The sequence below is a fragment of the Mobula birostris genome, chromosome 3, assembly GCF_030028105.1.
Source record: "Mobula birostris isolate sMobBir1 chromosome 3, sMobBir1.hap1, whole genome shotgun sequence".
In the NCBI taxonomy this organism is placed as follows: domain Eukaryota; kingdom Metazoa; phylum Chordata; class Chondrichthyes; order Myliobatiformes; family Myliobatidae; genus Mobula; species Mobula birostris.
The window spans coordinates 28268218-28295033 of record NC_092372.1 but is presented as its reverse complement, the minus strand read 5'-3'; the positions used below and the strand labels follow the sequence as shown (position 1 = coordinate 28295033).

At 41.6% G+C, this 26816-nt stretch overlaps 1 protein-coding gene across 4 annotated transcripts in view; it reads right to left on the bottom strand.

Moving 5' to 3' along the window:
- pdzd2 (PDZ domain containing 2) overlaps positions 1–26816 on the bottom strand; it is a 485375-nt gene that overhangs the window by 336485 nt on the left and 122074 nt on the right. For all 4 annotated transcript variants that reach the window (XM_072252377.1, XM_072252380.1, XM_072252378.1 and 1 more), the window contains 2 exons: positions 23040–23118; positions 21632–22433 (listed from right to left, as the gene is read on the bottom strand). In XM_072252377.1, the coding sequence (XP_072108478.1) occupies positions 21632–22119 (488 nt within the window). In that variant the 5' untranslated portion in view covers positions 22120–22433; positions 23040–23118. The remainder of the gene's footprint in view (positions 1–21631; positions 22434–23039; positions 23119–26816) is intronic.

The window sequence follows — 26816 nt, the reverse complement described above, 5'->3', positions numbered from 1 at the left end:
AGCTTCAAAGACCTCATCTCTGGAAGATGAAGGATCTTCGAAGATGGACCACACCTGGGGACAATTTGAAAGACTGGCCCAGGACAAAGGGCTTTGGAGAGCTGCTGTCAGTGGCCTATGCCCCAGTGGGGGTAATGGGCTAAAGAAAGTAAGCAAATTAATATGGATGACCTTTTTAGTGTAAGAAATTAGTGCACATCTGTGTTGTTACTTGTTGCTTGCTCAACTAACATTCATAGTATAGCAATGTTAGAAATCAATCTCTGGCAAGATCTCGAACCACATCAGTTCAAATTATCACTGGCAGTATTCACTTAGAGGAAAACAAAACATTGAATAAAGCTGAGGGCTGAAACTGCACACTAAAAAAAGCGATGGACATCTGAAAATAAAATAGAAAATGCTGGTTTTGTAGAAAGGGACTATATATATATATATATATATATATATATATATATATATATATATATATATATATATAACTGACCTGCTGCGTGTTTCAAGCACTATTTGAAGGATCAGTCACAATTACTGTGTGGATGATATAGAGTATAAAATACCTTGTTCTGGTAAATACCTTCTACTCCAACGTTTCAGACTAAAGTTCCAGAGTCCTGTTCATAAGCTACAGAGCCTTTTAAAATAATAACTGGAATCTCGATTACTATCCATACTCGATTGTCATCCCTACATTACTTTCCTTTCCTTTCTTTGCTAATATGCACACCAGTATTAATGTGTCCTGTTAAAGTATACATTGGGATTTTCCTCCAACACTCTGCCTCTACCCTGTCCCATTACCGAGTTAGAATAACTTGTAGTCACACACCAGGCTCTGAAGTGCATCCTGCAACTGAAAAAAATACTCAGCAGCAGCACAACAGCCAAAGATTTAAGTAAACTGAAAAGGAAGCTCAGACAATGCAAGAAGAGGAGGAGGAGACCATTTGTAGCCTGGATCCTGGTCTACCATTTAATGAGATTATAGTTGGTTGAATTTCTGCCTCCAGCTCTATTTGGTAGCACTTCCAGTGAAGGGGCTTGTCATGTCCATTCTGAAGTAAATCACTCACCTTGGGTCCCCAATCTTCCTCTGTGGCTCCAAATAGCCGCTTGCATACAACAGCGGCCACGCCCTGGTACACTGCTTCAAGGTTTCGATGTTTTGATGTACATGTTACAAATAAAGCTAATCTTCTCTTTAGAAAACATTGAAAATGAATCACACAGAACCAAAGTATCTTGGACCTGAAATGTTAACTATTTCTCTTTCCTCAGATGCCGCCTGACCTGCTGAGTGTTTCCAGCATTTTTTTGAATTATTTTAGATTTCCAGCATCTGCCATTTCTTAATTTTCAAGAGGATGCTAGTTTGATGAGTTTGAATTAGGTGCTCCAGTAACAGTTATCTCCAGCTTGAAAGAAGTAAAAGAAATTCACTGCACAGTTATTTTAATAGCCAGACATTGCATTCCTTGCCCTGTTCTGAAATCTTACCTCTGGCTGCAGCACTGGCATTTTTCACTAAGCACATCCTTCTCGAAACACAGGCACCTCCAACACTGCTCTTCACCAGGAATATTTATAACATGAACGCGGTCGGTAGAGAAAGCCTCTTTCCTCGTCTCATCACTATTCCATCAGCTAACTTTGCACTACACAGCCTCTAAGTACTTTCATCTTTATTGCTGCAGAACAATTACACAGCTAGTTCAGAGAGGATGGGGACTGAGTGCGGGAAAACGAGGCAGAAGGTTGTCACGATTTTATTCAACCGTATTGCGCCAGACCAGTCTTTGAAGAAAAACGTGCACTTTGCAGGAAATTTGCATTTTCTTCTGAGCTTTCACTGAAGTAAAAAAAAATCAATGTTCTTAATTTTGATTTTAATGAGGCCATCAGGTAATGATCATACTGCCAATAATGACTTCTGCTCTTCTATCAATTTTTAAAATGCTTATCCTTCCAAAGTTCCTACCTGTTCAGACTATGGAATAAACTGTAATAATGGGTTTATTTAGGGCATGAGAACACGCCCGTCTGGCCTAACGAGCCTGCGCCACCCAATTGCGACCAATTAACCCATGTGCCTTTCAAATGTGGGACGAAACCAGAACACCCTGAGGAAATTCAGACAGTAACAGTCTAAACGTAAAAGCTCCTTGCAGACAGTGCAGAGTTGAACCTAGGTCAATGCCGCTGTAAAAGAATAACAGAATTGTGGTAGCCAATATGTTACCATGCTGATCCATGCTTCGATTTGGGTTGTGATTTACTTGTTGGAGAAAATGCTTTTCTCAGTCTGAGTAACTCTCCAGTGTTCACCAAATATGTTTTGCACATGCCTAAAGATCTTTGAAGATTACATGCAAAATGTTTTTTGAACTCTGTTTTCCCTATTTCGCAGGATTGGTGGGGGGAGGAGGGAGTTGAACTCTACGCTCTTTCAATGTTAATAGTGGGGAGGCTTATAATTTGACATCAGGCTTCACCAATTTTGTCGCCCAGTCTAAGATCACACACAAAGCATAATATTTGAAGTGATGTAAAAAAGCATGAGGCTATTAATTAAAATTCCAACAGATTGAGAAGATTGACCCAAAAAGAAAACCTAAACACTTTCTGAACTCTTTTACATTTGTTAAATGTTTTCACTCTTTTTGCATTTGTTAAATGTTCTCAAGGCCAGCCTCAGTGTTTCAGAAGTATTCCCCTGCCAGGGCCTTAATAATTTATTTAACAGTAAGTATACTTTTAACTTATTTCTGATGTCTGTGTGTAATTTTTGATGTATGTGACTATATGAAAGCATTTGAGGCTCCCCAAAAAACCCAATTAACCCAACAATAATCAATCTCATATTTTAAATTTAAGAAATAAAATAGTGCTGAAGGTCTTCAGAATGTCGGGTAGCTTGAAAAAATATCAGCCACAAACAACTGGATATGAATGTAAAGCTTAACTTTAAAATACGTTTAACATGAAATGACCAACTTCTCTAGAGTCGACATAATCAATTAACATGCAATCAATTGTTTTCAAGTTTAGCTTGTGCGGTTAATTTTCTTTGTCCCCCTTTGCACTCAGCTTCAGTAAGTCCAAGGAACTGATTGCGGACTTCAGAAAGGGCAAGTCCCTCAAGGAAACACAAACCAGTTCACATCGAGGGATCGGCAGTGGAAAGTGTGAGCAGCTTCAAGTTCCTAGGTGTCAATGTCTCTTAAGACAATACTGGACCATACAGATTGATACAATTACAAAGAAGGCATGGCAGGGGCTTTATTTCATGAGGAGTTTAAGGAGACTTAAACCATCTGGTATGGACAGGTAACTAACTACACCTGGTATGGAAAAAGCTGCAAAAATTTGCAAACTTATTCAGTTCTATCATGGACACTCTCCTCCCCAGCGTCGAGGGCAGCTGCAAAAGCAGTGTCTCAAAAAGGCGGCATGTGTCATTAAGGACCCCCAACAGTTAGGACATGCCTTCTTCTTATTGTTACCATCAAGGAGGAGATAAAGGACCCTGAAAACACTCACTCACACATTTTGAAAACAGCTTCTTCCCCATCACCATCAGATTTCTGAATTCATAATGAACCTATGTACACTAACTCAATATTTTTTCTGTGTATTGCTCTACTTATTTCATTTAATTTTTAAAATATATTTTATTGTAATTTTTAATATTTTATTTCATGACAAAAGCCAGTGGTATTGAACCTGATTCTGATGAAAGAAGTTGGTTAAAATCTCTTGCGTCCATGTCACGTGGACGCTAGTTATGCTGTTGAACATCTGGAGTCCATCCATGTTCTGAAGGTAATTTGAATAGTAAAGATGTAAGATCTAATTCCCATTCTCAGCTCTCCAAGAAATGACAGAGATTTTATGAGGTAGTGTTAGTGTGGGTGTTATATTAAGTGGAGGTCAAACACTGATCAGTCATGACCAAACTGGATGGCAAACAAGGCTGGAGGGGTTGAATGCCAAATGTGTGTTCCCACACTGCTAACCAGCAGCGTTAACCATTACTACCAGTACAGTCCATTTCTTTGCTCCTTGAACAGCTGTTTGTATTTAACTTTATCAAAAATAGCATCATAGTCAGATTGCAAATAAAAAACAACAAAACTTGGGAAAAGCTGATAATTTTTTTTAAAAAACTCTGACAGGTCAAAAATAGATAACTTAAAAACGATTTTTAAATAAATGACTCTAAAAGGCATGTTGATTTATAACATTTCACATTTCATAAGATTTGATTCCATGACAAACATGACAGTAATTCACACTTATGTAGAAAATGGATACTGATTTCCCTTGATCTTGCCGAAGGGTCTCAGCCCGAAACATCAACTACTCTTTTCCATAGCTGCTGCCTGGCCTGCTGAGTTCCTCCAGCATTTTGTGTGTGTTGCTCAGATTTTCAGCATCTGCAGAGTTTCTCATTTGTAACCAATTTCCCTCATAGTTTAGTCCACCTTCTATAACTCATATTACTTTTATATGAAGCCCAAGGCCCAGCAGCCCAACAAGGGAATCTTCTCATGATGACCATGTTCAGATTTAGGAACCCACTTACACTTCAAACTGTCCTACCTGACTGCCCTAACTTAGTAAAATAATATATTGTAAGCTCCTGATAACTCTCTTATTACCTAACTCTAACAAAACCCATAACCAGAGTGGATGTGGTTCAACTGTTGCATTTGAAACTTTGTTCCAGTGTTGCCCATTTCTACCCTCATACTAGTCTACCTACTGCTGAAGATTTCACTCATGCCTTTCTCACCTCTAGACTCAATCAGCCGTCTTCCTTAATTAAATCTTTTCCACACTCTTTTGTATTCCAAGTTCTCCTAACCCATCTTAACATCCTCAGTGATCCACCAGGATTCTCAGAACCAAGTATAATTCATAATTTCTTAAAAATCTTTAGCCTCTATTGTCTTATCCTGCTCCATCTCCTGATCCAGTTCCTCTTGTGTATTTGTGTTCCCATCAGCCACATGGAATCTAGTCGTTGCAGTTCCCTTTACTATTCTAACACACTATGATTAGCTAGAGTAACATGCAAAAAATGTGTGTCACTCATGGGCAGCTGGGACAGTCTGCACACCACAGTTCCCAAGGAGACACTGTATTGCATCGTGGGAGAGTGTGTTCAAAAGAAGTGAGCAGGGGCATTCGGGACATTCTGCATGCCACAGTTCCCAAGGAAACAGTGGATTGCACATAATCAGGCACTTGCAACAGCCAATGAAAATAAGTTAAGTTTAAAAGGTAGGTAGACCTCCAGTGTCCCTGACAAATCCACCTGCAAGAAGTGCATCGAGTTGCAGCTTCTTTCAGAAGATGCTGGAGGAACTCAGCAGGCCAGGCAGGATTTATGGAAAAAAGTACAGTTGACTGTATTTTTTTCCATAAGTGCTGCCTGGCCTGCTGAGCTCCTCCAGCATTTTGTGTGTGTTGCTCGGATGATCAGCATCTGCAGATTTTCTCTTGTTTGCAGCTTCTTTCAGACAGCATTAAGAAATCGGAGCTGGAAATGGATGAACTCCAGATCATTTGGGAGGCTGACGGGTTAATCCAACAGGACATACAGGGAGATAGTTACACTCAGGGTGCAGGAAATAGGTCACTGGGTGAATGTCAGGAGGGGGAAAGGAGATGGGCAAACAGTGCACAGTACCCTTGTGGCCATTCCCCTCAACGTACACAAACCACTTTGGATGCATTTGGGGGATGACCTAGCAAGGGAAAGCCAACCCAGTCAGGTCTCTGTCGCTGAGTTTAACTGTGGCTTCAAAGGGAAGGGGGGAGAAGAGGGGAGCTGTAGTGCTAAGGGATTTGTTGGTTAGTGGAACAAACAGGAGGTTCTGTGGATGAGAATGAGATTCCTAGATGGTATGTTCCCTCCCATGTGCCAGGGTCAGATACATCTCGGATTTAGTCCACAGCATTCTTAAGTGGGAGGGTGAGCAGCCAGAGGTTATGGTCCATGGTAGTACCAATGACATGGGTAGAATGCGTGACGAGGTCCTGCAAAGTGAGTTCAAGGAGTTAGATGCTAAGTTAAAGGTCAGGACCTCCAGGGCTGTGATTTCAGGATCGCTACCTGTGCCACATGCTAGTGAGGCCGGAAATAGGAAGATCATATAGGCTAAGGGAATGATGCAAGAGGGAGAGCTTCGGAGTTTTGCATAGTCGGGGTAACATTATGAGTTGTGCATAGTTCAATGTAAGGGGTATTGTAGGAAAAGTGGTTGAGCTTAGGGCTCGGATCAGCATGTGGAATGATGACATTGTAGCCTGTAGCCATTAGTGAGACCTGGTTGCAGGAGAGACAGGACTGGCAGCTCAATGTTCCAGGGTTTCATTGTTTTAGATGTGACAGAGCAGGGGGGTTAAAGGGGGAGTCAGGGAAAATGTCATGGCAGTACTCAGACAGGACAGACTGGAGAGCTTTTCTACTTAGGCTACATAGGTGGAACACGAATAAATTTGTGCAAATCTGTAGTATCTTGAGGTATTAATTTACATTAAAGATGCAATTTGTTATTGTAATAACACCTGAACCACCACTGCAAGCCAAGTAATTACAAATGAAGTCTGAATCAGTGTTTTGAACAGGCCAAAGTCCCACATATGATATCTATCCAGAGATTATTGGTAGAATAAAATGTGTGTTTAATACTTTGGAGATTGTTCCATTGATTGTAGATTTCCAGACACCAGAATTATCTTTGAAATTCTGATTATGATCAATGAGAATACCACTGCTTCAGAAGTAGTAGTGTTGCACATTTAAAATGGTGGCCCTCGTACATATATGATTAAATATAGCAGATTTAGAATGAAGAGGAAAAGCATCATTACAATGTTCAAATTAGATCAGTATCAGAACCATAGAGTCTTACAGCATGGAGACAGGCCAACTCAACCATACAGTGCCACAGTAGCATAGTAGTTAGCACACCACTTTTCAGAGCAGGTGACCCAGGTTCAATTCTCGCGGCTGCCTGTAAGGAGTTTGTACGTTCTCCCTGTGACCGCGTGGGTTTCCTCCCACAGTCCAAACACGTACCAGTTGGTAGGTTAATTGGTCTTTTGTAAATTGTCCTGTGATTAAGCTCGGTTTAAACTGGGAGTTGCTGGGCAGTGGGGCTCAAAGGACCAGAAGGACCTATTCTGTGCTGTATCTCAATGAATGAGTAAAAAAAATGAATATTGACTGTGTTTCCCCAGGGAGCTAGACCTGTCTGCCTGCATAATATCACAAGAAAGAGGAATAAAATAAGGCCATTCGAGTCTGCTCCGTCAGTCCATCATGGCTGCTTTATTATTCCTCTCAATCCTATTCTCCTACCTTTGACACTCTGACTAAACAAGAACCTATCAACCTCCACTATAAATATACCCATTTTCTTGGCCTCCACAGCCGTCTGAGGCAAGTGGAGGCCCAGAGTCATTGAACGATCTTCTTACATTAACCCTAATGTTCCTAGGATCATTCCATCTACTGGTAGGTATTTATTTAGTTTATAAACTTAAATATTGGAAGCTAAAATTAGTGTTGACAGGTGAATAAAGGAAGGGAGTTTATATAAAAGTGGGATTGTAAATGAGGTTACAAATACTAATTCAAATGAAGGATATTCTCTGGTGTATGTAGGTTCAGACAAAAGAACTGTCATCCCAGTAGGAAGACAGGGAACAGGAATTCCAGCTACGGAATTAATATAACCAATTCTCTCGCTGTCAATATTCTGGGGCACCAGGGACCACAAACTGGTCAAGCCATATAAATTTCATGGCTACAATAGCATGTCAGAAGCTGAGTATCCTCCTCTCTGGAAACCCAAAAGTCTTCCCATCATCTAGAAGATTACAATTCAAGGGAATGGTTGGATACCTCTGCTTGCCTGGATGAGTGCAGTTCCAACAAGAGGCTCAGTATCATCTGGACAAAGTAACATTCTTGTTGAAACCCCATCCTCCACCCTATACATTCATTTCCTCCAGCGCAAGCACAGGGTGGCTGCGGTGAGTACCACCTGTACAGGGTGCACAGTGCCATCTGCACCGTGCCCTGCAGATCTGCCCTATTGAGACAGCATCTCTTAAACACATAACTTCTTCCACAATGAAGGGTAGTCATGCACCTCTAACCCTAAATTCTGAAAGTTATTCCTGTCAGTTGAGAGAGCCAAGAAATCAGATGCATAATCTTGTTGCATCAAGGTCAATACTATCAAAAGAAGTTTACCCAAGTTATGAGATTACTTAATGAGGGCTATTAATTGGACTAGTTATGTTCCCACAAACCACTGATGTGGTTGTAGTGGGTCCAGTTGAAAACGATGCCTGCCAGCTCTTCACAAGCCAGTGCCAAAAATAATCTGTCATCACTCACAATAATTTAGCTCATAATAAATAGCTTATGATTTAACTCATAATAAATTAGAAACAGCTGCTGGAACATCAATTGATGAGGTATGAGGTACTTTGCTTTAAAGGATTTATTAATCCATTTGCTTACTCCACTATCAGCAAATAAGTGCTGGTTTCCCTTATTCATAATGCCATAGCTCAAAACTAAATGAAGTACCTAATGATTTAATTGATTACTTTGAAATGTGTTAACTAAAGATTAAAGATTTAAAGCTTAGCTTTATTTGTCATATTTATATTAAAAATGCATTAACAAGCATAATTTACATTAATGACCAACACAGTACAAGGATATATTTGGGCAACCCGCACGTGTCGCCATGCTTCCCGTGCCAACATAGCATTCCCACAATTTACTAATCCTAATCTATACATCTTTGGACTGTTGGAGGAAACTGGAGCACCTGGAGGAAACCCACACAGTCATGGGAAGAACATACAAACTCCTTACAGACAACTGTGGGAATTGAACCCTGATCTTACCACTGATGCTAACCACTAAACTGCTGTGCCACAACACTACTTTGCAGCCTGTTCACTACACAAATCCTCCACCCCACTCCATGCCATAACCAATATTTGAACTAATATTCAGTGGTTGACTGATTTTATTTCTATATCATGACCTGCCGAGCCAAGATAATTTCTCGACACTGTAATAACTCGAAGTTCAATGTTCTGACCCTCACAATATTCCTACTCTGGCATTGGGTCAATCAACTGAGTGATGAGGATTATTGAAAATAATTATAAATTTAAATAAAATGTTGCTTCATAATTTATTTCAAAAATGCACAGAAGTAGCAAGATTCAAATCAGTCACAAGTTCAAATCTAGCAGGTGCTCAATTCATACACAACAAGCACGACAGCATCTTTTCCACATCAGGCGACTAAAGAAGTTCAGGAGCCCCCAAGTCCTCAAGAGCTTCTACAGTGGCACTATTGAGAGTATCCTGACTGGCTGTATCACCACCTGGTATGGGAACTGCACCAACCTTGATCGCCGGGCACTGCACAGAGTGGTATGGACAGCCCAGCACATCTGTGGATATGAACTTCCCTTCGTTGAGGACATTTACAGCAGCAGACGCATAAAGGAGGCCTGGAAGACCATCAGGGACACCAGTCACCCCAACCATAAACTGTTTCAGCTGCTACTGTCTGGCAAACGGTACCACAGCATTAAAGCCAGGACCAACAGGCTATGGGACAGCTCCTTTCTACAAGCCATTAGACTTATAAATTCACATGTCTGTACATTGCGACAGAGTCATAACACAAAACTTTTTACTCCCTTGCATTGTGGGATGAGTGTAATACTTAAATAAATTCCATTGTAATAATACAAAATGGCATTCACAAATGCCAGTCCTGAAGGAGGGTTGTGGCCCAAAATGTCAACTGTTTATTCATTTCGGATGTGACGTGAAATTTGTTAACTTAGCAGCAGCAGTTCAATGCAACACACAATTTAGCAGAGAAAAAAAATAAAACATAATAATAATAAATAAACAAGTAAATCAATTACGTATATTGAATAGACTTTAAAAAAAAGTGCAAAAAACAGAAATATTTTCCATAGATGCTGCCTGACTTGCTGAGTTCCTCCAGCACTTCGTGTGTGTTGCCAGGGCATTTACAAATCTAACCTATAACCTCTTTGGGCCAGGCATGTTTTCCCAAATTATGAAGTAAACAAGAGAACAATCCACAGATAACTGTCTATGAACTGTTTTGCTTCCAGTAATGTTTTGAACTCAGTCTCTCAAGCACATAAGCTGGTTTATTCACACATCACCGGCTCAGTTATAATCCAGGAGTTGAGCTGATGGCCAACGTACAATGTTAGAGATAGCGGTATGGATTTTTATTTCAACCTCATTGAATAGGAATTCTACACAATAGTGACATTTATGCAACATCTAGAAAGGCACATGAATAGGAAGGGAGAGGAGACACAGAGACCACATAAAGGAAAATGGAATCAGTTTGGATTGGCATCCTGTTCATCGGTGATACACCTGTTCATGTGCTGTTCCGTTCTATGTTCTGTGCAGCATGGTAGTGTAGTGGTTAGCACAACACTTTACAGTAAGGCAACTATGGTTATAATTCCCGCCATTGCCTGTAAGGAATCTGTACTTTCACCCGGGGTTTCCTCCGGGTGCTCTGGTTTCCTCCCACAGTCCAAAGACCTACTGGTTGGTAGGTTAATTAGTCCTGTGATTAGGCTGGGATTAGATTGGGAGGGGGCTGCTGGTCAGTGTGGCTCGAAGGGCCAGTAGGGCCTGTCCTGTGCTGTATCTCCATAAATAAACACACAGTCCTCAAACAGACTCTAGACTCCGTAATTTACTATAAGTACCTCCCACCACCAACAGGAAAACCACCAACATCCCAGGGTCAAATTAAAGCACGTACACCAGAAAACCATACGGTTAAAGGCAAAGAAGCAGCCAAAGACTGTTGCAGCATTACAGGATTCAGCAGAAACTAACACACTGCTGCGATGGAGAGGCTGAGATAGGGAAGTTTAACAGCAACAAGTCTCACCAAATAAATGTTACTTTATCCTTGACGTTATGGTCACGAGAGAATGTAGTGAGTTATTTTCTTAAAAAAAACAGAAAACTGAAACCTCATCTGTTTATCCCTGTGATTCAAAGAACAGTTGGACTTTTTTTCTTTAATGTTGTAACTAACAAACTTGCCACTTTCAGTATCACAAAAAATTATTAAATGGTGTGATATTTTAATTGCATTTAGGCTTAAATGGGGTTGGCATTGTTAAGAATACTGCATCTTGTTGTGCATTAATTAGGTATTTCATTTCCTTGAGTATACAACAATAATTTACATGTATATAGCACTTTTAACTGAGAAAATTGTCTCAGGATGCATCTACAACCAACAGACTCACTTTCAAGACCCCTTTACAACATGTTCTCAGTAGCTATTTTCTTGCACAGATTGCCTTCTTTTGCACATTGGTTGCTTGTCTGTCCTTGTCTATGTATAGATTTTTTTTGTCTATTTTATTGTATTTCTTTACTTTCCTATAAATGCCTACAGGAAAATGAATCTCAAGGTGGTATAAGCTGACACACGAGGGGTGATTGATAAGTTCGTGGCCTAGGGTAGACAGAGTCAGTTTTAGAAAACCTTTCACATTTATTTTTCCTACATTTACACACTTAGTCCAGTGGCCGTGGAGCATACGGATCCCTTCTTTGTAGAAGTCGGTGTCTTGGACCTCCAGAAGTGGTCCACAGCAAGAGTGATTGATAAGTTTGTGGCCTAAGGTAAAAGGAGATGAGTTATTAACTTAAACAACAGGAATTCTGCAGATGCTGGAAATTCAAGCAACACACATCAAAGTTGCTGGTGAACGCAGCAGACCAGGCAGCATCTCTAGGAAGAGGTACAGTCGACGTTTCAGGCCAAGACCCTTTGTCAGGACTAACTGAAGGAAGAGTTAGTAAGAGATTTGAAAGTGGAAGGGGGAGGGGGAGATCCAAAATGATAGGGGAAGACAGGAGGGGGAGGGATAGAGCCAAGAGCTGGACAGGTGATTGGCAAAGGGGATATGAGAGGATCATGGGACAGGAGGTCCGACTAATTCCAGACCTAATCAGTTCCCCTCTACCACCACTCTGCTCCGTCTAGCGGAATTAGTCCTTACTCTTAATAATTTCTCCTTTGGCTCCTCCTACTTCCTCCAAACTAAAGGTGTAGCTATGGGCAGCCGTATGGGTCCTAGCTATGCCTGCCTTTTTGTTGGCTTTGTGGAACAATCTATGTTCCGTGCCTATTCTGGTATCTGTCCCCCACTTTTCCTTCGCTACATCGACGACTGCATTGGCGCTGCTTCCTGCACGCATGCTGAGCTCGTTGACTTTATTAACTTTGCCTCCAACTTTCACCCTGCCCTCAAGTTTACCTGGTCCATTTCCGACACCTCCCTCCCCTTTCTAGATCTTTCTGTCTCTGTCTCTGGAGACAGCTTATCCACTGATGTCTACTATAAGCCTACTGACAGCTATCTGGACTATTCCTCTTCTCACCCTGTCTCTTGCAAAAATGCCATCCCCTTCTCGCAATTCCTCCATCTCCGCCGCATCTGCTCTCAGGATGAGGCTTTTCATTCCAGGACGAGGGAGATGTCCTCCTTTTTTAAAGAAAGGGGCTTCCCTTCCTCCACTATCAACTCTGCTCTCAAACGCATCTCCCCCATTTCACGTACATCTGCTCTCACTCCATCCTCCCGCCACCCCACTAGGAATAGGGTTCCCCTGGTCCTCACCTACCACCCCACCAGCCTCCGGGTCCAACATATTATTCTCCGTAACTTCTGCCACCTCCAACGGGATCCCACCATTAAGCACATCTTTCCCTCTGCCCCCCCCCCCGCTTTCCGCAGGTATCGCTCCCTACGCAACTCCCTTGTCCATTCGTCCCCCCCCATCCCTCCTCACTGATCTCCCTCCTGGCACTTATCCGTGTAAGCGGAACAAGTGCTACACATGCCCTTACACTTCCTCCCTTACCACCATTCAGGGCCCCAGACAGTCCTTCCAGGTGAGGCAACACTTCACCTGTGAGTCGGCTGGGGTGATATACTGCGTCCAGTGCTCCCAATGTGGCCTTCTATATATTGGCGAGACCCGACGCAGACTGGGAGACCACTTTGCTGAACACCTACGCTCTGTCCGCCACAGAAAGCAGGATCTCCCAGTGGCCACCCATTTTAATTCCACATCCCATTCCCATTCTGACATGTCTATCCACGGCCTCCTCTACTGTATAGATGAAGCCACACTCAGCTTGGAGGAACAACACCTTATATTCCGTCTGGGTAGCCTCCAACCTGATGGCATGAACATCGACTTCTCTAACCTCCGCTAATGCCCCACCTCCCCCTCGTACCCCATCTGTTATTTATTTTTATACACACATTCTTTCTCTCACTCTCCTTTTTCTCCCTCTGTCCCTCTGACTATATCCTTGCCCATCCTCTGGGTTCCCCCCCGTTGTCTTTCTTCCCGGGCCTCCTGTCCCATGATCCTCTCATATCCCCTTTGCCAATCACCTGTCCAGCTCTTGGCTCCATCCCTCCCCCTCCTGTCTTCTCCTATCATTTTGGATCTCCCCCTCCCCGTCCCACTTTCAAATCTCTTACTAACTCTTCCTTCAGTTAGTCTTGACGAGGGGTTTCGGCCTGAAACGTCAACTGTACCTCTTCCTAGAGATGCTGCCTGGCCTGCTGCGTTCACCAGCAACTTTGATGTGTGAGTTATTAACTTCAAACTTTCTGCATTTTCACTCAGAGTAGAACTGCACGTGCATGAAACGAGAGCTGTATAACTCATCACCTTCTACTGTAGACTATGGACTTATCAATCACCCCTGCTGTGGACCACTTCTACAAAGAAGGGATCTGTATGCTCCACAACCACTGGACTAAATGTGCACATGTAGGAGGGGACTATGTTGAAAAATAAATGTGCTAAGTTTTCTAAAATTGACTCCTTCTACCTTGGGCCATGAACTTATCAGTCACCCCTCATATACATACTTTGACTTTGAAAGCATTACCAAAATTTGAGTTGCAGAAAGGATAAAGGGTAGACTTTTAAGAAACATTTTAAGAGAGAATTGAAAAATAAAGAGGAAGCTACAGTACTGGTTGACTGCGAAGTATGTTGTGATGTTCTGAGGATCTCATACAATTACAAATTCTCTCTTTCTCTCAGATGGTACCCTAGAACTTTTACAGAAGCTGTACCAAACTTTATTGTGTCCTTCACCACATATTCCTGCTTCTTGGAATTTACCAGTCTATGCTCTTCCATGATGGAGGGTTCTGTCTTTGAAGACAACTGTGCTACAGGAAGACGAAAGTGCACCTTTCACTGGGATGATCTGCCAGTAGCAGCTGACATTCGTCTCAGATTGGGTGGCGCGATAGTACTACAGTTAGTGCACAGTGTGAGCAGTCTGTGAGGAGTTCCTATGTTCTCCCTGTGACCACATGTGTTTTCTCCAGTTTCTTCCCACATTCCAAAGACATACATTTAGAGTTGGCAAGCTGTGGGCATGCCACGTTGGTGCTGGAAGCGTGTGGACACTTGCGAGCCGGCCCCAGCACAATCCTCAGACTACGTTGGTCATTGACGCCAAAATGACACATTTCGCCGTATGTTTTGATGCACGTGTGATCAATAAAACTAATCTTTCTTTTTATCTTCTTAACAGACAACCCATACAGAATAGAGATACAACTCAGCTGTGCAAGATGAACTTACACAAGGACCATTGCAAAACCCCAAACCGTTTTGCCAAATGCACACTGCAGAAGGAGCATTCACTGTATGTTTCAATGTACATGTGACAAATAAAGCTGGTCCTTAAAATAACTCGCATGGTGTGGTGTGGGAGATGGAGACTTGAGGCTGTGGCACATTAGTGAATATATTCTCTGTAGCCACTTTATTAGGTACAGCTGTAAACTTGCTCATTAATATTTATTTATTTATTGAGGAATAGGCCCTTCTGGCACTTCGAGCCACGCTGCCTAGCAACCCCCTGATTTAATCCTCGCCTAATCACAGGTCATTTTACAATGACCAATTAACCTACCAACTGGTATGTCTTTAGTTTGTGGGAGAAAATGGGAGCACCCGGAAGAAACCCATGCAGTCACGGGTAGAACATACAAACTCATTTCAGGCAGCGGGGGGAATTGAACCCACATCACCTCTACTGTAAAGCATTGCACTAACTGCCATGCTACCCTGCTGCCCATGCAAATATCTAATCAGCCAATCTTGTGGCAGCAATTCAATGCATAGAAAACATGGTCAAGACATTCAGCTGTTGTTCAGACAAACCATCAGAATGGGGAAGAAATATGATCTAAGTGACTTTGACTGTGGAATGAGCATTGGTGCCAGACAGGGTGGTTTGAGTATCTCAGAAATTGCTGATCCCCAGGGATTTTTACACACAACAGTCTCTAGAGTTTACAGAAAATGAGGTCAGGGGAGAAAGGTCAGACTGGTTGAAGCAGACAGGAAGGTGACAGTAACATAAATCACTTACGTCACAACAGTGGTGTGGTGAAGCTCACCTCTGAACAACAACACATCCAACCTTGACGTGGATGTCCTGCAGCAACAGAAAACCACCAATGTCCATTCAATAGCCAATATTAGGTACAAGAGATACCCAACAAAGTGGCCACTGACAGTAGCTTCTGTCACTCTAATAAATGTTGGCAATCTGCAGCAAACACAGAAGCAGCAAGGACCTGAGTTTAAAATTTTAAAATAAAAACATATTTTAACTATAATAGCTCTTCCCTTAAGTCTGGTCTCAATGAAATGACAACTGAAAGATCATAAACATCTGTTTTCTGCGTGGAGTTTATCTGGCGTGGCCAAAGGAATTGTGTGCGTACAGCTTTCCAATTCTTATTTATAAGCTCCCTGGACTGTTGAGATTAAAAAAACATATAACGCACAAGGTGCAGAGAAAGCCCCACTCTCGCAAGCTTCAGACACATTGATTGCATACAGTAAGCATCTTGAAGCACTGATGAGGTAACTGAACACTGTCTTTGTAAAATGCTCCCGATTAACTGGAGGATAACCAGACTAATGTCTGCATCTTCTACCAAGCTAACATCCCCAGCATCAAGGCTCGAATTACATCAGCTCTGATGGGCAGCCTCTCTGTTCCAAGCTCTGTCACAGTACATGATCACCACAGGACAGAGGAAAGGTTTTGTGGAATGTTCTCAAAAAGTCTTTTTGGGGGAGAAAATGCAGCATGTAACACCATCATTCCGACAGGATGCATAACGGCTTGGTTCAGCAAGCGGTCTGCATCTGACTGCAAGAAAGTTATGGACACAGCTGAGCAAATCACAGAAACCAGCCTCCCCTCTATGGACTTTGTCTATACTTCTTACCTCAGTAAAGCAGCTGGCAGAATCAAACCCCCATCCACCCCAGATGTTCGCTCTTCTCCCCTCTCCCGTAGGGAAGATGATACTAAAGCCTGAGTGCACATTCCACCGGGCTCAAGGACTTCTGTCCCACTGATATCAGACTCTGAACGGACCTTTGGTACAAGAAAATGGATTCCATCGCATAATCGACCTTGCTATGATCTTGTACTTTACCATTTGCCCGTATTGTATTTCTTCAGTAGCTTTTACAAGTTATTCTGCATTGTTATTGTATAACCTTATTCTAGCATGATTTGATCTGTATGAACAGTGTGCAAGACAAGCTTTTCATTGTATCATGGTACATGTGACATTAATAAACCCGTACGAAAACCATCTCACAAGATTCCCTGCCCCATGAGTGTCTGTAATGAAAATGGTGTGTCCAGGGTTGCATTCTGAAACTCAAGTCCCTCCATAGACAGCAAAAAGGAGCCATGACCAAAACTGATGAAAGGAACATGCTGGAAACACAATGCTTCACTGGAAGCCTGTAGATCTCTAATAACCACGTCTGCCTCCTCAGAAACCATAGACATGTGGTGGGAGCAAATCATTACTGATTCTGTGGGACTGTCTCAGAGGGGGAAAAACTCTTTAGGCTCATAAAATAATAAGCATCCGTCAGTCTCGTGAGACCATGGATTTGTGCCTTGGAAGGCTTCCAGGGTGCAGGCCTGAGCAAGGTTGTATGGAAGACCAGCAGTTGCCCATGCTGCAAGTCTCCCCTCTCCGCGCCACCGATGTAGTGCAAGGGAAGGGCACTGGTGTCATCGCAGAGCAATGTGTGGTTAAGTGCCTTGCTCAGATCACTAGACCAACGCCCTAACCACTTGGCCGCGCCCCAACACAAGGCTAATGAAATACTGTTACAAGAATGGCTCAAAGCTCAAAGTAAAACTTATTATCAGAGTACACATATGTCCCTACATACAACCCTGAGATTCTTTTCCTGTGTGCATACTTAGCAAATCTATAGAACAATAACCGTAAACATGATTTGCAAACTGTAAACATCAACTGTAAACTGTAAACAAGCTGTGCAAATTCAGATAATAAATAAACATCAATAAATAACAAGGATGAAATAACAAGATAAAAGAGTCCTTAAATGAGTGTGGTTATCCCTTTTTGTTCAAGAGCCTGATGTTTGGGGGGTAGTAACTGTTCCTGAACCTGGTGGTGTGAGTCCTAAGGCACTTGTACCTTCTTCCTGCAGGAAAAGAGCATGGCCTGGGTGGTGAGGATCTTTGATGCTGGATGCTGCTTTTCTATGGCAACATTTCATGTAGATGTGCTCAATGGTTCAGAGGGCTTTACTCGTGATGTACTGGATTGAATCCACTACTCTTTTCCACTCAAAGGCATTGGTGTGCCCATACCAGGCCATAATGCAGCCAGTCAGCACACTTCTCTGAGCCTTCGTAGACTCCTGAGGAAGTAGAAGTGCTGTCATGCTTTCTTCTCAATTATATTTATATGAAGGATTCAGGACAGGTCCTCTAAGATGGTGACACCGAGGAATTTAAAGTTAATGATCCTTTCCACCTCTGATCTTCTGATGGTTACTGGCTCATGGACCTCTGGTTTCCCTCTCCTGAAGTATACAATCAGTTCCCTGGTCTTACTGACATTGAGTAAGAGGTTGCTGTTATTACACCCTCAACCAAATTTCCACTCTCCCTCCTGTATGCTGATTCATCACCACCTTTGATATGGCCCACAACAGTGATGTCATCAGCAAACTTGTATATGGTGTTGGAGCTGTACTTAGCCACACAGTCACAGGTGTAAAGTGAGTAGAGCAGGGGGATAAATACACATCCTTGCAGTGTTCCTGTGCTGATAGAGATTGTGGAGGAAATGTTTTTGCCAATCTGAACTGACTGGGGTCTGCAAGTGAGGAAATCCAGAATCCAATTGTACAAAGGAGTATCGAGGCCTATGTCCTGGAGTTTATTGATTGGCTTTGAGGAGACGATGCTGTTAATTGCCGAGCTGTAATCAATAAAATGCATCCTGATCTATGCATCTTTGCTGTTCAGATGATCCAGGGTTGTGTGAAGAACCAACGAGATGACTTCTGCTGTAGACTTGTTGCTTTGGTCTGCGGATTTTTGGAGCGGATTTAAGTCACCGCTCAGACATGAGCTGATATGCTTCAAACAGCAGCCTCTCAAAACACTTCATCACTGTAGGTGTAAGTACCACTGGGCGATAGTTAATTTGGACAGGTTACCACGCTCTTGTTAGGCACTGGTATGATTGAAGCCTGCTTGAAGCAGGTGAGTGCCGCACAGTGCCGGAGCGAGAGGTTAAAATATCCCCGAATACACCAGGCACAGGTCTTCAGCACTCAGCCAGGTATTCTGTCCAGACTAGATGCTTTCCTTGGATTCACTCTCTTGAAGGCAGCCCACACATCATCATCAGATGCTGTGACCAAAGGATCATCGGGAGACATACCGGTGCGCGATGGATCCTCCCTGTTCTGGTGATCAAAGCGAGCACAGAAGGCATTGAACTCACCTGGAAGCAAAATGCTGCTGTCCTTTATGTCGCGAGATTTAACTTTGTAACTGTGAGGGAAATTGTCACCAGTCAGAAAAAAAATCATCTCACGTCATTTAGCCCTGAGAGTGGTACCTTTTATTTTGTGCAGCCTGAAATGTTCCTCAGTTCAGAGTTAATGTTTTTCTTCAAATAGAAGCTTTTAAATAATCACTAAGGTCTACTACATGTGCAGTTTTACATGATAGGTATCTCAGCAGGATATTTAGATAGACATAAACATTTGTGGAGTTAGTGTAAAATTGTTACTATTCATGTATTTTAATTTTCCTATGCTTGCTTATAATTTTAAATAATCACCTACAGGTGTATAGTTTTTCAGTATATTTTCAGTAATTGTAGTACAGTTGTTTCTGTATGTTTCTAGAAGTTTCTCTGCAGCCTGTGTCATGTCACTGAAGCTATTTCACAGGTGACCTCTCATCACTGCAATATGATTTATCTCTCTAGTGAGCAACATTTTGGTATAAGACAACTACAGCTTCAGAGGTTTCTTTCTTTTTCTCGTTCTCCTTCATCTTCTCTCTCCCGTACAGTACAGTGAGGTGGTTAACGTCAATTTTTATTGTTGCGAACACCAAATAAAAAGGCTATAATTACAAGATTTACTCCTCATTCTTGACTTCCAAAGAACCTCTGGATCAATATCACTGCATCAAACATGCTGGACATGGGGAAGTAAACGGTAGGGTCTGTAGCACATTCAGACTTCCATAATAGCATTACCCGCCTTACTTTAACTAACTATAGTGACAGATTTGCTCTGAGTATTCATTCTCATGTATTGACTGGCTGCATCACAGCCTGGCATGGGAACACCAATGCCTTTGAAAGGAAAATCTAACAAAAGGTAATGGATTTAGCCTAGTACATCACAGGTAAAGGCATCCCAACCATTGAGCACATCTACATGAAACGCTGTCGTAGGAAAGCAGCACCTATCCTCAGATTCCTCACCACCCAGGCCATGCTCTTTTCTTGTTGTTGCCATCAGGCAGAAGGTATAAGAGCCTCAGGTCTCACAGCACCAGGTTCAGGAACAGTAACCACCCCTCAACCATCAGGCTCCTGAACAAAACGGTTTAACTACATTCACTTGCCCATCCATTGAGATACTTCCACAACCAGTGATCTCACTTTAAGGACTCTTTATCTTGTTTTTCATGTTCTTCTTACTTATTGCTGTCTATTTATATTTGCATTTGCACAGTTTGTTGTCGACTAGTTGATCTTTCATTGATCCTGTTACAGTTACCATTGTATAGATTTGCTGAGTATGCTCACAGGAAAATGAATCTCAGGGTTGTATATGGTGACATACATGTACTTTCCTAATAAAATTTACTTTGAACTTTATAGATCTGGCCACCAGGTAAATCTATGCATACTTTCTGTTTCAACTACTCCAGATTAATAGCAAGTTTCACATTCCAAACAAAAGACGAATATTAAAATCAAACATAAATGCTGGAGACCTGAAATAACCGGAAATACTGAAAACACTTGGCACGTTTCGTAGCATTTATTTTGAGTCCTGCTGAAGGGTCTCGGCCCGAAACTTTGACTGTTGACTCCTTTCCATAGATAGTGCCTGGCCTGCTGAGTTCCTCCAGTATTCTGTGTGTGTTGCCTCAATTTCCTGCATCTGCAGATTTTCTCTTGTTTGTGTCTCGCAGAATTTACGGCAGATTTCTGACCTGAGATTTTAACCCTTGTTTCTCTTCCCGCAGATATTGTCTGACCTGTGAGTGTTTAAAGCATAGACTGTTTTTGATCTACATTCTAAATACGCCAAGACGTTTTCTTCTCTGAAACAGTATTCAAGATTGTAGATTTGTTTGATTGCAAATGAAAGGATCCAATAATACAGATGATATGGAATGTACTTTGACTATGTACTCAATATTGCAAATGAGAAAATGATGATATAATTCCGCACATCATGAATGAAATGTGGCTGATGTTGAGCAAATAGCAAGCTTTAACATTGTACAGAGTGAGCAAATTGAACATTGGGATATATTCCAATTCCATTTCTCATTAAATGCAAAACAGTACTTTCACACATGCTTTCCTTCATAATTGAAACACAAGTCTCCCTCACAAACACCAAGAATGTGAGAACAATCCATTGTCAACACCTCAGATTCAAACTGTACACCAGAACTAAAGTGTAAATTACTCTTTCAGAAAATTTTAACAGTTGAACTATTAGCTCCATTTTAGTTCATGCCATTAAAACTAAGGGAACCCTACATATAAAATCAGATAAATTAACTTCCCGTCACTTGGTTCTTCGGTTTGTTTTTTTGTTTTTACTTAGTCATATTAAACCTTAAAAATATATTACCCTAATATTCAACCATTGTGTAATTAAGATATGGAATGGGAAATGTTTGAACTGTATTGTTGGTTACACCAGTTCTTAGAGTCATAGAGAAGTACAGTTCAGAAACAGGCCCTTTGGCCCATCTAGTCCATGCCAAAAACCATTTAAACTACCTACTCCCAACGACCTCACCAGGCCCATCGCCCTCCATATCCCTACTTTTGATGTACCTATCCAAACTTCTCTTAAACAAGTTCTTACCTGGCACCTGCCACATCAACGCCAACCATCAACTGTCCGTTCAGCATTAACACTTCGTCTCGAATTTTAATCTTCTCGCATCTTGCAGCAGGACTGTGCTTTTCCACTTCTGTAACCCAGATGTATCCCACATCCAACACGGGCCCTTTGCTATTTTTCTTTTTCTTCCTACTCTTTTTGCTGTTGCAGTCACTCGGAGAATCCCAATAGATTGGGATATTCCCAAAACGCACTCCAAGATCATCTTTGTCTCCTTCTGTTCTGATCAAGTAAGCGACACAAATTTCAAAATCGTCTCTTTCCTTTTGATCTGGTTGTCTGACACTTGCTTCCACTCCAAAACTGAGGTGAATGTATTCACAAAGCATCTGAATAGCTGACTGGCACAGTTGAAGTCCAGGTGTTTCTTGTTCTTCCTTCAGTCTGATGTCCAGCCAGTGTTCTAGGAGAGGGAGATAGAGCTTGGCACTTTCTGAAGTTATTGGCATTGTGGGGCCAGCCAGTATCCCCACATTATCCAAAATCCTAGCCACGGGAAAACATACTGATATTCGTCAGGTTATCAATCTTCAGGGAACTGTGGTTGTTCTCATTTGGGAACTGAACACAGCTTAGGCTCATATGGCATTGAAGAACAGCAAGAAATGGTGTTGGGAAAGAATCTTTGACAAAATGAACACAATGGTAAGCTGGAGAATACGTGGGGAGAGGCAGCTCACAACCAGGAACTGAAAACCATGTCACTGACAATGGCAGAGGGTGACTTGAAATGCCACAGAAGTAGTTTTACTTGTGCTTGCATCTTAAAAAAAAAGAGAAAAACACAATTCAAGTATCAGCTCAAACCACAATAAGTCAGTTCAAGAATTATTTGATGGAAGTTTCAATTATATTCAAGTAAAATCTGTCAACATTATTTGAATGCAGTCAATTTTCCTCATACAACAGAGTAATTCATGGTGTTAGGGGGCACAAAACGGGGGGGGGCGGAGAGGGAAGAGGCGGAGAAAGGATGGGGGGTGAAGGAGGGGGAGAGAGAGAGGTGGGGTGAGGGAAGGGGAGAGGGAGTGTAGAAAGAAGGGGTGAGAGAAGGTAGAAAGAGGGTGTAGGAGTATGTAGGAGGGGGAGAAAGGGGAGGGGGAAGTGAGGGGGGAAGAGAGTGGGGAGAGAAGGGAAGGGGAGAGGGGGAGAGGGGGAGGAGGGAGAGAGGGAAAGAGGCCAGAGAGGGTAGTTAGGGAAAGAGGGAGAGAGGGGGAAGGGGAGGGGAGGCGGAGGGGATGGGGAGGGGGAAGGATGAGGAAGAGAGAGTGGGGGAGAGAGAGAGAGAGATGAAGAGAGCTGTATCCTGAGTACAGAATTGATAGGGAGCATTGATAATAGGCAAGTCTTTATCCTAATTCTATCGTACCTGTAATGATATCACAATGCCCCCAGCCTTATATTGATGTTACAGGACAGGATCAAGACTTGAAATCACCAGGATATTCCTGTGGCAACAAAGACCACCATCAGTTAGAATGGCAGCTTACAGTACATGGGTTGTATCTATCTGATGTGACATGTTGTTGAAATTAACCACAGTTTACACAGACTTCAATTGATTACACCAAGCTCGCAGTGGATGTCATCTTGTGTATGTAGAAATGCCGTGTTCAACATTAGATAAGTCGGCAAATAGACAGGGAACATAATCAGCCACTTTGAGATAGTTGAGACAAAAAGCTGAGATAAAAGGAATTCACATCAACACTTTGACAGGTACATCAAAATGCTAAGCTTGGACATGCTGATAAGATATGGATAAGGGGTAAAATGTTATGAATATACTGTAAACTAGCATGAGATGTACTATTCAGCTGAACTCAGCCAGTGACAAGGAGCAGACAAGATAGTGCAACAGGCATTTCCAGTGCAATAACTAAGGCTCATGCAGCATTGTAACATGGAAGTATCAAGATGATACACAGCAGCGAATGTGAGTTTGAGTGCAACACTCAAGAGAAGTTTGGATAACTACGTGGATGGGAGGGGTATAGAGAGCTGTGGTCCAAGTGCAGGTCGATGGGACTAGGCAGAATAATCGTTCAGGACAGATGAGATGGGCCGACAGCCCTGTTCCTATGTTGTAACTCTGAAAAAATGATGAATGTACTATAAAATAAATATACCGCAGTCAGTAAATTACTTCAACTATCATTAGCGTATGGAAACATATTTAACTATGGTTAAGTGCCAATAATTTTAACTGGAGAGAGATATGACATCTCAGTATTTTTTGCGAGGGTTAATGGTTGAGTGTTAGTAAAGTCACAGTAAGATATGGAATTGTAAAATAAAGGTATAAATCAGTTACTATTTAGTTTCTTTTAATATGCATTGTTCAAGAGATCTGATACTATAGATATAACCACAGCAGCTCAAATATCCAAGGTAATTTGGACTATTATATTTTAAAAGAATTCACAGGGCTATCTATACCAAACAGTCCTGTGAATGTAGAAACATCCATTACCTGCAGAACATTTAGGGAATGCATTACTAAGGCCAAAAGGATAGAAAAAGTATTTTATATTATTTCATTTCATTGTAACTAGTTCAAGAATGCAAAAGACATACATCCTGTGTGCAGACCTCAAAAGTTGGATTGCATTATATCCCTGTATCACATGCAACAAGTTATCATCTCTAGGAAAAAAATGTGTCTGCCTTGGCTTCATTTCTGTCCAGAGTCAGAAAAATGAGCATCAAGATCTAACTAACACTTCAAAATTGTATTTCTATGTGGATCACCAACAGTACAGTTTATAATGAAGGACATGTGAATTATTATGAATCTTTAGGATACGACTGTGGAAGTAATATTGTATTGCAGTGATTTAGTTTGAGAATGAATTGGTTTGCATTTCATTACAGGAAAAATGCTGACAACATACAGCTGACTAATTAGCGGAGGAGAACCATGGTACAAACGGACAGTGAGGAGAAAACTGTTCATTTCCGACAGCAAGTCTCATTTTAATCACTGTCTGGCAACAATTGATGGATTCAGTTCTGAAAATCCTTTCCATTTGGTTAACCATGAAAAAAATACCATCGCCTTAATGTGGGAACACAAACAAACAAACCTTAAACACTTAACGCCATATGAAAGCAATTTATGCAATCAAGATTTTTTTTTAAGTGAGGCTGTGTAATCTGGTAACAATTTCTACATTTTCTTGTGCTATTCTTCAGTATTATCTAATTGTGGTGTGTTTTTATTAGTATTAAATACGAAACTAAGTTAGACTTTATTGTGCTTCTGTCTTCAGGGTACAGGTGTTTTAAATAAAAAGGGGCACTGAATCTGACTCCATAAAATCACAGCATGTGCTTCCGTTAATGTAACCCAATTTCCACTTCTCACTGCTGGAGTGCACAAGCCATATTTTGTACCATTTCGGTGAGACTTTCACAAAATGGATTTGTAGGTATTTCCCAGAACTTTCTGCACATAAAATGTGCATAGGTCCGGCAAACCTCTATTAATTCTGACCTCTGCAATTGTAGACTGGTTCCTAGAGTATGAGGCTTCTCTTTCCATATGCAGCCTTGACATTTTAATAGCTCCTCTGTGACCTAATCCAATCTTTGAGCTTTAATCTTTTTAACTATTCCAATACATCTTAAAGCAAAGTTTGAAAAGTTCTATCTCCCAGTCCTCACATTGATACTGATACCTACAGAACTTGTTGGTACAGTCTTTCATTGATCCTATTATGGTTACTATTCTATTATGAATTTATTGAGCATGCCCGCAAGGAAATAAATCTCAGGCTTGTACCATCCTCATTGCTTTGATAATAAATTTACTTTGAACTTATTAATACATGTGATTTGTTTCATGACAATGACCACTGCATTACAGTGACCATTGTAGCTTGATGAGCATTCAACAAGGTCTAGGCAGAATAAGAACAATTGAAGGGTTCGACCTGAAATGTCGGAGGCACATTTCCCTCCCACAGATGCTGCCTGACTCATTGAGGTCCTCCAATATCTTGTTCGCTGTTCAAAATTCAGTAACTACATCCTCGTGTCTACAGCTGAAATCTGGATTGGTCTCCCAATCGCTAGAGGACAGCAGAAGTTGGATCTCAATCCTTCTGTGTGACAATTCTTTCCTTTCTGTGACTGACATACTTGGATACAATTTTCATTTTAATCTTATTTTGATTGTATCACTAGCTTTTCAAAAAGCTATATTCTCTCCTTTTGTACAATTTCTCATGTTTTCCTGTACAGATGCACCTTAACATCATTACTCATTACTTTTGCTTTCAATATACTGTATTGTTTATTTATCTCTTTTGATACTTTTCTATATATATATATAAAATTTTGTTTTCTAATTAGCAGCTTCACACATGACTCCCATTGTGTGAAGATGATGATCACGTTTGGCCCCAGGACCTTAGACCATAAGATATAGGAGCAGAATTAGGCCATTTGGCCCATCGAGCCTGCTCCGCCATTTCATCATGGTGGATTCAATTTTCCTCTTGGTCCCAATTTCCTGCCTTTTCCCCATATCCCTTCATGCCCTGACCAATCAAGACTCTATCAACTTCTGCCTTAAATATACATAAAGACTCAGCCTCTACAGCTGCCTGTGGCAACAAATTCCCTAGACTCACCACTCTCTGGACAAAGAAATACCTCCTCATCTCTGTTCTATAAGGACACCCTCAATTCTGAGGCTGTATTCTCAGGTTTTAGACTTTCCCACCATAGGAAGCATTCTCTCCATATTCACTCTATCAAGGCCTTTCACCATTCAACACATCAGACCACCTGGCCTACAGTACCCTTACTTCTGCCTATTTCTCTTCCTGAAGACTGGAGTGAAATTTGCAATTTTCCAGTATTCTGCAACCATTCCAGAATCTAGTGATTCTTTAAAAATCATTATTAACGCCTCCACAATCTCTTCCGCCACCTCGTTCAGAACCCTGGGATGTACACCGTCTGGTACAGGTAACTTATCTACCTTCAGATCTTTCTGTTCCCCAAGAACCTTCTCTCTAGTTACGGCAACGTGACACACTTCATGACCCCTGACACCTAGAAATTCCACCATACTGCTAGTGCCTTCCACAGTGAAGACTCCTCTTACTCTTTTATCTTCTCACTAAAATGTCTGTTT